The 11,200-nt window shown below is 35.3% G+C and overlaps 1 protein-coding gene across 1 annotated transcript in view; it reads left to right on the top strand.

Annotated features, from left to right (window-relative positions):
- Positions 1-3,014, top strand: part of LOC107692746 (HMG domain-containing protein 3-like) — a 4,617-nt gene extending 1,603 nt beyond the window's left edge. Inside the window, exons 4-8 of the mRNA XM_016491919.1 lie at positions 1,414-1,618; positions 1,749-1,853; positions 1,945-2,141; positions 2,232-2,373; positions 2,464-3,014. Of these exons, the coding sequence (XP_016347405.1) occupies positions 1,414-1,618; positions 1,749-1,853; positions 1,945-2,141; positions 2,232-2,373; positions 2,464-3,014 (1,200 nt within the window). The remainder of the gene's footprint in view (positions 1-1,413; positions 1,619-1,748; positions 1,854-1,944; positions 2,142-2,231; positions 2,374-2,463) is intronic.
- The last annotated feature ends 8,186 nt before the right edge of the window (positions 3,015-11,200 follow it).

The following is an 11,200-nucleotide window of genomic DNA, read 5'->3' as shown; positions in this document are numbered from 1 at the left end:
TGCTGCTCTGAAACAATTTGTGCTGTGAAAACCACTATTTAAATAAAGACTTCAAAGTTGCTGTACCTAATTGTCATCGTCTCGCTATTGATTTATTTTTTTCAAGATTTACTGAGTATTGATTTCTATTAATGCTTTGGTATTGTTGGTCTTGATTTTCATACTGTGCTTTATCTACAGACAAAAGATTATGTCGTTGCCATTTGCCCTGCAGAACTGAGGCTCATTACCATTGCCCCAATTGCAGCAAAACTGTTCTGAGGAGATATGTTATGGAAGCTCACCTTCAGATATGCTCATCATCAGATGTACCCATCCAACCTTCTTCATCCTCTTTGGCTTCACAACCCTCTAAAACAACACCTGCACTGGTTCCTTTGTCATTTGTAACACCACCTGCACTGGTTCCCCTGACTGCAATGACACCTGCACTGGTTACTTTGCCCACAACGATACCTGCACTGGCTCCTCTCTCATCTGCAGTGACACCTGCACTGTCTCCACTACCTCCTGCAACGACACCTGCCCCGGTTCCTTTGTCCACAACGACACCTGGGCTAGTTCCTTTGGCTGCAGTGACACCTGCACTGGCTCCTCTGTCCGCAACAACAGGTTCACAGTCGTCAAAAAGCAAAAATGTGATTAAATGCCCACATTGTTCAGTCACTGTGATAAAAAAGAACTTGGTAATCCACATTAACAGAAAACATACTGACCATTCAAAAGATATTACAATGAAATCACATCTTTCTAGTGTGTGTATTGACTCCTCAAATGGACTGTCGGCAGTTCAAAGAAGTGGTCATGGTTTCTCTGTACCAGTTCATGTACAGAGAAAGACGTGGGGCAAAGCTCATTATGTTAGGTGTGAGTTGGAGGAATGTCGCCAATACCAGCTACTTGCTCACCGGAGTGGACACACGTTTAGTCTCTGTGAACATCTTCGTTCACTGGATTATTGTTGTGAAACAGCATTTGAGGAGCACTTGGAATCAAGTGTCCTTGATGAGATGGTGAAGCTCAGATTCATAGGAGAAGCAAAGAAGGCAGTTTGTTTGAAGAGGCAAAAATCAGCACAGGCAGCTCATGTCCCATTTTCAGTGTTGGTGGCATTAGGTAAATCTCAAGAGCAAATCACCCTATCCATACATGAGCCTATTATTCATCACTACAATTGCCTTGGAAGAGTAATGGTCACATACAATTCCTCTGCTGGTACTTGGCACTGCCCATGTGCAAAGCCCAGAATGTCTTGCCCTCACAAAAACATTTTGTCTGTTTGTCTTTGTCTGTATCTAAGACACAGTTTACAGGTTTGTCTTTATTATGTAGTGTTTTATAACTAATGTACCCATCCAATAAAGTAGCCATTCAGAGAATTTAATTTACCCATTCCCATTATGTCTTTTCCAGAACCACGTATCAGTTTCCAGGGCTATAGACACTTTGGAGGGCTTATGGGGAGTAAAATACCCCAACAGAGACACCATACTCCATGGGTACTGTCATTTCGAGGCCTTGACAGATACCGACTACAAATATTCTTGTGTTAACTGTGGTTACCATCCCCCCGTGGTTATTATGGATTTGCACAAGAAGGGTGTTTTTAGCATATCAGGTAAGAGTTTGTTTGCTATAATATAATAATCAAAGTAACAAAGTAAATGTACCTATATATATATATATATATACATACACATATACATACACATATACACATGTATATGTATGTTTTTTTTTTTTTTAAGTGGGTGACCTCAAAGAGCCTCCACCTGAGTTTAGAGGGGAAGTAGACATTGAGGATTTCTGGAAATCAGTAAATCTTGAGATGATCGCTTGGGAATTTGTTCCCAGTAAGTGTTTTCTCTCTTAAACCACAAGAAAATTGCACTTTGTCTCAATGTTTATATAATGTAGACTTCTAAATATGTGTATTTGTCTCAGGCCGGACCAAAAATCCATTTGCTGTGCAACCTAGTTCTTCTAGGTGGGCTCCATGGATAGGACCCAAAACTAGGATGGATCACACTGTACTGAATACAGAATTTGCAAAAGTTGCAACAGCAAAGGTCACGTCAGCTGAAGCTCAAATGATGAATGTGTCAGAAGACCGTCTCGTGGATGAGCTGATGAAGCAGAAGGTATAAATCTCGATCAAATTCAACTACAGTTGGATCATGTGCCCTTTATTGAAAGGATTGTCCTGACTATATGCTTACATTATATAACAGGTTGGTGTTGTCAGAAAACTCTGCAAGGCCTGTAATATTGACTCGAAAGGTTCTCGTATGGATCTCATTTCAAGATTACGAGCAGAGATGCAGAACAGACAGTCCTATGACAAAATGTTCCAGAAAATCTGGGGAGCATCAGGTGGGAGTAATATTGTACTTTAATGAGATAACAATTGAAAAATTGCAATTTTACATTTCCTTATTCAATTTTGTATTATGGCTTTTCCAGGTGGTTGGTCAGTCATCCTATGCCCACATGGTGTGGTGTATAGCATAAAGTTTAATTTGAGAGCCGAGAGTCCCAGAGATTTTGCGGACCTGCTGTTGTCGTGGAAGCACATTCCTAATGTTAGTGTATATGATTTTGCACGAGGCTTGGCCACGCATGGCAATTTACGTGTACCTACAGCTATCCCATTTCATCCACACGAAGGGAGACTAGCTGAGCCAACACCAGAAAACATCAGTTCAGCAAAGCAGGGCAAACTGAAGGTGTCTCTTCCTTGGTTGTTTGAGAAAACAGACAATTTGAATTCCAAAGGCCATCCCATAACTGGATCATCTGAGCACTATGTGTTGTATGACAAACTTCATGAATCAAACACGAAAGAGCCCCAGGATGTACTCAGAAGAATTAGCCTGGTCCCAGAGCTACAGGGTTGGCTGAATAGTCAAATTGCAGAGCAGTTTTTTGCAAGCTTGCGAAAAAACAACTATTTCCTTAACAACATGGCACCTTCAACACACATCTTCATTATGCGCAACATTGTTCATCACTAGAACACTTCCACAAACCAGAAGCTTCTGGAAGTACAGCTGCAACGTGGTCACAGACCTCATGGTATTGAAAATATCACCCTGTCTGACTTAGGACAAGCAATTGTAGGTTAGTAGCCAAAACTATGCTGCACTGCTATCTGTTATAAACTGTGCTATAAGTAACTTTGCAGTAGTAAACTTGTTATACCCTTTCTTTCTCAGCCCAACAAGCCAGTGACAAAGAAACTGTTCAGCACCATCCACATCAGTTAAACCAGGAAGACTTTGGTGAGTTTTTTTCCTTTGTAACTTTCAGTGTTTTTTTGTTTTTTTGTCTTTATGCTTATACTTCTTTTTGCCTTAATATATGTAGAAAACTGTGGACCTCAATGTGAAGTATTCACTAAGTGTGAAAATATTGCAGCTTGTCGAGCATCATGGACCTTGGGAAATCATCCTGCTCAAAAAGAACTAGTTAGTTTCAATAATAATACAAGAGTTTTATTTAACTCTGTGGTACTGTGGCTTTTTGGATGTTGAAACCTGTTGTTTATAGCTCAACTACATACTGGACATTGAGAGACCAGGAAATGAGCTGATTGTTCGAACAGTGAACACAGTCTTAAACCGTGCTGACTTTTGGACATTGGGCTTGAACAGAGACATGGAGTCCACTGTAAGATCATGGCTGTTTTACATTGCTTTATATGTTTGTTGTTACATTAAGTCCTAATTAACGTTGTAATTATTTAATATACTTTTTTTTCAGATTGGAAATAGTTGTTTTCAGTTGATTGAAAGCATTGCATGGTCAAAGGTATTTTGTTTATATATTCAGATACTTTGAAATATTGTTTTGAGTTTTACAGTATACATATTATACAATATTACAATACTTGAGTATTTACAGTACATATTTTGAAATCTGCCTCGTATACACAATATCCTGCAGGGCAAGAACATTTACATAGTTGACCATTATGTTGTACCAACATGGCTGCCACCAAACAGCTGTGATCCATTTTTGAGTCTGCCTGTAAGTACAGTATTGTATAAGTACTGTTCTATTCCCTGTTATGCTCACAGTTATATGTTCACTTGAACTTTCTGTATCATCAGGATGATGCTCACTTAAAAGACGCACTTGTGATTCCGGTTTGGACACCAGGACACTACCAGTTGTGTGTACGTATTCATACTGCATTTGAGTGATTAAAAAAAATTTGTTTTCTTGTAATGACCATAGTGCTTTGATTTCAGTGTATGCAAAACTGCAGTAAGTACCAAATAGATGTAAATGTATACATTTTAAAATAACTTTTCATGTGTTTTCAATCGTGGTGTTTTTGTCGAATATGAAAATATCAAATGGCAGATTGTGTTGTTTATAATGTAATCTAAGAAAATCAATACTGTACATTTTCTTTAGGTTTTGAAGCCAGTCCAGAAAGAAACAGGATTTGGTGCCCAGAGATACAAAGCTCTGTTGAGGTCTTTAGATGATTTTATTTTAAAATGCGAAAATGCAAATTCTCTAAATATGAAGTTTTAAAATTAACACACTCAAATGTAATATTCATCTGCTTGTATTTTATAAATTGTTAGGCAGATAATGCAAGTATAAATGTACTGCATCCTGTGTTGGAGGTTGTACTGCTTGAATCATCACAAGAGGTAAAGTTGTGTTACAGGATTAGCAACAAAGTCAAAGTAATTGTTTCTTTTTGTTTTTTGAACAAATACTGAATTAATGCTTTTTGTTTTTTACAATAGTATCTCCCTTGTTCTTTGTGTTATTTTACAGAATCGATTGATGGGAGATTTAAAGGAAGCCAGCAAGTGGTGTTTGGAACAGTCAAGTGTGCTGCTTGGTTCTGTTCAGCTGCCCAAAGTACTCTGTATGGAGGATGAAGATGTTGATGAGGCCTTGGACAAATTACAGAAGGCTGAATTTTCAGAGGACAGAATTATTGCTCTGGAACCTTTCAGCTTTTTCTTTACTGAGATGAAGGACATGAACTTGTTCCTTGAACATGTAATTGATGTCATGAATCTGAAAGTATTCTGTCGAACTGAAACAGAAGAAAATACATAATGTGCTTCCTTGCATTCATTCTTCTGTTTTTATTCGTTATGGAACTGTTCTTAACTTTTATTTATTTTTATATTGTACTATTTTCTAAAACTAATGTCAGTTTATCCAATAATAAAAATTGTTCATAGTTGTAAATAGTCTGTCTCCTTGTAACAGGCTTAAAATAAAAAAATAAAATTACAATTTGCATCAGCCTAATTTTTATTTTTTATCCATAATTTTGGAAGATAATTTTGTGTTGCTATTTAGACCTGATCGTTCTTTTGTAGCTTTGATAATGATATTTTTGCTGGTATAAATGTTAAATAGTCGTAGCCTACTTTAATGCTAAAGTACAATATTATAATCCTACGATAAACAAGCAGCAAAAAATAACGTTTGGGGGGAAAAGTCTCGTTATAGTTCTAAAGTACTTTAAATCATTTAACAGCATCATACAGCGTCTTTATTGGCAACGCGAACGAACGACTGGAAACTGTTATTTCCGGTTTATTTGTGTCGATTGCAAGTGACGTGGCAGGTACCGAAGACAAATCAATACTGTACATTTTCTTTAGGTTTTGAAGCCAGTCCAGAAAGAAACAGGATTTGGTGCCCAGAGATACAAAGCTCTGTTGAGGTCTTTAGATGATTTTATTTTAAAATGCGCGTTGCGCTCTAAATATGAAGTTTTAAAATGAACACACTCAAATGTAATATTCATCTGCTTGTTTTTTATAAATTGTTAGGCAGATAATGCAAGTATAAATGTACTGCATCCTGTGTTGGAGGATGTACTGCTTGAATCATCACAAGAGGTAAAGTTTTGTTACAGGATTAGCAACAAAGTCAAAGTAATTGTTTCTTTTAGTTTTTTGAACAATACTGAATGAATGCATTGAGCCGCGCCGATGACAGGTCAGCGCGGCGCGGACACTGTAATACCGCGCTGTTTCATCCCATTTTTGGGTTGTTTGGCTTGCCATATCACTGGACTCGCTGCTCGGGATGGAGAAGCAGATCGCCGAAAAAAGGCTTGGATTTGGGTCTGTTTTTCGCAGTCCTATGGATTCGGACTTACAGCGCACTAATAAAATTGTTTCATTTCGTAATTATGTTGCCTGCCCAAAGTACTCTGTATGGAGGATGAAGATGTTGATGAGGCCTTGGACAAATTACAGAAGGCTGAATTTTCAGAGGACAGAATTATTGCTCTGGAACCTTTCAGCTTTTTCTTTACTGAGATGAAGGACATGAACTTGTTCCTTGAACATGTAATTGATGTCATGAATCTGAAAGTATTCTGTCGAACTGAAACAGAAGAAAATACATAATGTGCTTCTTTGCATTCCTCCTCCTGTTTTTATTTATGGAACTGTTCTTAACTTTTATTTATTTTTATATTGTACTATATTCTAAAATTAATGTCAGTTTATCCAGTAATAAAAATTGTTAATACTTGTAAATAGTCTGTCTCCTTGTAACAGGCTTAAAATAAAAAAATAAAATTACAATTTGCATCAGCCTAATTTTTATTTTTTATCCATAAATTTGGAAGATAATTTTGTGTTGCTATTTAGACCTGATAGTTCTTTTGTAGCTTTGATAATGATATGTTTTGCTGGTATAAATGTTAAATAGTCGTAGCCTACTTTAATGCGCACTAATAAAATTGTTTCATTTCGTAATTATGTTGCTTTTTTGGTGTATTTTATAGTTCTATTGTCAGTCACAGCATGTTGGAGAAAATGCCTTTTGTAGCCCATGACAATCAAAGTAAACATTACATGACAAGTAAAGGTTAAACGATTGCACAAATGTTATTTATTTTAAGACATACTGTTATACTATTTAAACTTCTTCTTCTGAGACCAGTAATTTTCAACTGTACTGTATATCCTCCTAGGGCTTTAATGCTACAGGCACCAAACTCGTCAGAGACCTTGGACCTGCTCTATATGTTTTCTAACTCATGAGACTTACAGTTTTTGTATAAATAATTATAAAAATCAAAGGTTTCCCATAGACCTGCATTGGCTGAGCAAAAATGCCATAAATGTTAAATAGTCGTAGCCTACTTTAATGCTAAAGTACAATATTATAATCCTACCATAAACAAGCAGCAAAAAATAACTTTTGGGGGGGAAAAGTTTCTGTCTCGTTATGTTTTCTAACTCATGAGACTTACAGTTTTTGTATAAATAATTATAAAAATCAAAGGTTTCCCATAGACCTGCATTGGCTGAGCAAAAATGCCCTAGAGGACAACTGCAGTCCACTAGAGGGAGCCACAGGATAAGAAATCTACTTTACTTTCGTTTTCAGACAGTTAAATTTAAAAATAATTGCATACTTTTCATCATCAGTCAATCCACGAAATTAGTTTGTCAAGCTATTAAAATACTCATAATTTAAATAAAAAAGGCCTTTAAATGAATTTACAACCACATTTGGGTGACAACCTCAAATTTGAACAAAAATTTACACAATAATGTAACTCAAAAGAGTCATCTGGCACAAAAAGAGCTTGAATCAGTGAATCCTTTGGAATCTGTTCATTTACAAGAACCATCCTAATTAACCGATTCATTACGAGTTTTCAAAGCTACATACAGAGGGTACTCATACTGAATTTTCTTTTTTTGTTTGCCATTGCAGCTGTCACCATTTATTTCTGCAGCAACATGCATTTACTGCTTTTGACCTCTAACTGGCGCTATAACCATAGACTTTCACAAGTCGGGATCAAAGCACATTTTGTGAGTAGCATGACAGAGGGAGGGCCATTTAGCATGAATAAATGAATAAATAGACAAATAGATAAATATAATTATTTAATTAATTTTTTTTGCTTCAGCTCACTCAGCGGTGAAGTTGCATTCGCAATACAAATGTGACAAAACGTTTAATTTTGCTACATCCTTCTGATCACTGGGAAGTACTGCATGTTACTGGAAAACTACATTGTTTTGACAGCATCTGAACCAGAGTCAATGACAGTGGTTTGCGTGTTGGATGTGAAAAATGCCACACGCTGACAAACTATATACCTTGGTTTAATTTTCTTGTCATCGTTTCACTCTGCATCAACTCTTTATCTACAGATCACACGACTGTTATTGTTACTATGCAAGAAATAATCACTTTCTAAAAATGTGAAAACAAACATAGAATGTGGACAGTTCTGTGTGGATCAGTAGTGGATTCATAGATATAGCGGTCGGACATGAACTATTTGCTATTTAAGTATTTTGAAATGTATGTTGAGGAATAATGATTATTCATCAGAAAAATCCAATGTGAGTGGTGAATAGTTATTGTGCAAATATATGTAGTTCTACTTGAATATGTTATATGTGACCCTGGACCACAAAAACAGTCATAAGGGTCAATTTTTCGAAATTGAGATGTATACATCATCTGAAAGCTGAATAAATAAGCTTTCCATTGGTGTATGGCTTGTTAGGATAAGACAATATTTGGCCGAGATACAATTATTTGAAAATCTGGAATCTGAGGGTGCAAAAAAAAAAAATCTAAATATTTAGAAAATCGCCTTTAAAGTTGTCCAAATGAAGTTCTTAGCAATGCATATTACTAATCAAAAATTGTTTTGATATATTTACAGTAGAAAATTTACAAAATATTTTCATGGAACATGATCTTTACTTAATATCCTAATGATTTTTGGCATAAAAGAAAAATCAATAATTTTGACCCATACAGTGTATTTTTGGCTATTGCTACAAATATACCCCAGCGACTTAAGACTTGTTTTGTGGTCCAGGGTCACATATGTAAAACACTGTACATATGTTAGCACTGTTTGACAGTGTTTCCGCATTCAGAACGCCTTCACAGCATGACTATTACTGTACTTTAGTGAAACCACTGCCTTATTCTGTTCAAACTAGTGCAGAGACCCTGTAACAGTATATTGGTCACAAGCTACGAGAAACTCAATTATTTTGTGCAGAGAAAGCGAATGAAATCTTAGCAGCCATGGTCGGTGTGTTTCTCTTTGCATGTAAGTACTGAAATTACAAAATCTGTCATTAATGATCAATAAATTAAATCTACACAAATACTGGGGGTGTTGGGTTAAAAAAAATGTTGATTATTATTTTTAGATATCTCAGTGAATCTATTCCTTAAATGTCAAGGTATGTTCCAATAATACACTAAATAAACAACTCTGCAGTAAATTTACTATTGTACTTATCAGGATGAAAAAGTCCCAAACTTCTTTCCTTCCCAGGTCAAACGATTCATCAAGCTAAGATTTTCAGTGAAAATACAGAAGTACCAGAAGGTGGAAGACTGGAGGTTACCTGCAGCACATTTGGCTTTACAGGTCTCTAACTTCTTTCCCTCGCAGGTCAAAAGATTAATCAAGCTAAGATTTTCAGTGAAAGTACAGAAGTACTAGAAGGTGGTAGACTGGAAGTTACTTGCAGCACATTTGGTTTTACAGTAAAGGCAGTTTATTTATATCTGTGTAAAAATGGTAAAGCTATTGGTATGAAAAACGAGCCCACTCGACAAGACACCGCCTTTAAAATAGAGAGAATAGAAATGAACCATTCAGGCAACTACAGCTGTGTGTTTTCAGAAGAGCAGTTGGAAATAACCAAAGTGACAGGATATGGTCATAATTACATCTTCATAAATGTGATTGGTAAGATACACAGCATTTTTGCTTACATTTGTGAGTGTGTTTGATTCATAGGCACAGATGAAATGTTGAATTACTTTCATGTGCAACCACAATAGACTCAAAATAGCCTTTAATGAGAGAGAAATGTTTGATATTGTGTTTTTTTTGGATTGATTGGTCCTGGAATATGTTAAGGGACACACTACAACATTTAATCATAAGTGTTCTCCTTCTCGCCACAGAATCTTTTATTTATACACAGATACATTTGCTTAAGCCTGAGGTGCCAGTGGGAAGTGATGCTGAGTTTAACTGTTCAACATCCAATCCTTTGCACAAAAACCAGTCCAAGAACATGATTTTGGTTTATCTCATCAAAAATGGAAAGCCTATTGAAGTTAATATTTGGGACACAGAGAAGATGACGACAACATTCACCCTCACAGAGGTCCGGATTGAAGATGCTGGGAAATATAGTTGTGTTGTATTGTTAAACATACTCCCTTACCATGGAATGAGACTTCATCAAAATATTAAAGTCAATCTTCAGATTACTGGTAATGGGAGGGGACAAACAAAACTAAACAATTTACAATTTATAATTATAATGTAATCAGTTCAGTGGAAGTTGTAATTATTACAGAAATAATGTACTTAAAAAGAATATACTGTACTTGAGTGCAAACTGAATGTAATGTTTTCAGGCACTTAACTGAATGTTAATTGCAATAACATGAAAATGTGTTTATAGTTTATATTAAATGCAGTTATTATATTAGCTGAAATTTAGAGTTGTTTTTAACCCACTTAATTAAGACGTAAGTGATGTGCAATTTCATAATTCTGTTGTCTGCAATATGGTTAAAGTGTGTTGAAACTTGCATGCCATTTATTTACATATATTTGTAATTACACATTTGTAATTAAGTTGCAATTTAGTACATTTAAAATATATTAAATATAAATGTAATATTTAACACATTTAAAATTATATCAAATTTAAAAAAATTTTACGCTTTAGTATATATGTGCATTAGTATAATATTAAACACATCAAAATAAGTGCATTAAAGCATGACAAAAGATTATTAAAACAATGATTTAAAACATACGTTAAAATAAAACAATTAATACAACATTATTACAGTGCACACTTTTTAAGTGTTCTTAATTGTAAAAGAGTCATGAAAGTGTTATCTTTAACTCGGGTAGCCTTTTATTTCATTTATATTATATTACCTGCAAATACAGTATACAACACATTCAATATAATTAATGCACTTTTTTCATAAGAGTAGTTAAGTACAGTACTAAAATATAATAATTAAGTAAACTGTCAAAATAAGACATTTTTTGTGTTTCTGTTTGTTTCTTTGACAGCGACATCTAATAGCAGCATTGTCAAAGTCATAATTGTCATAATGTGCTCTATCATAGTATCGCTCTTCAGTCTGTTTCTGGGAATCTGGGCACTGA

This window comes from Sinocyclocheilus anshuiensis, unplaced genomic scaffold (genome assembly GCF_001515605.1).
Source record: "Sinocyclocheilus anshuiensis isolate Anshui unplaced genomic scaffold, SAMN03320099.WGS_v1.1 scaffold1131, whole genome shotgun sequence".
Taxonomy (NCBI): Eukaryota; Metazoa; Chordata; class Actinopteri; order Cypriniformes; family Cyprinidae; genus Sinocyclocheilus; species Sinocyclocheilus anshuiensis.
This window is presented reverse-complemented; position numbering and strand designations above follow the sequence as displayed.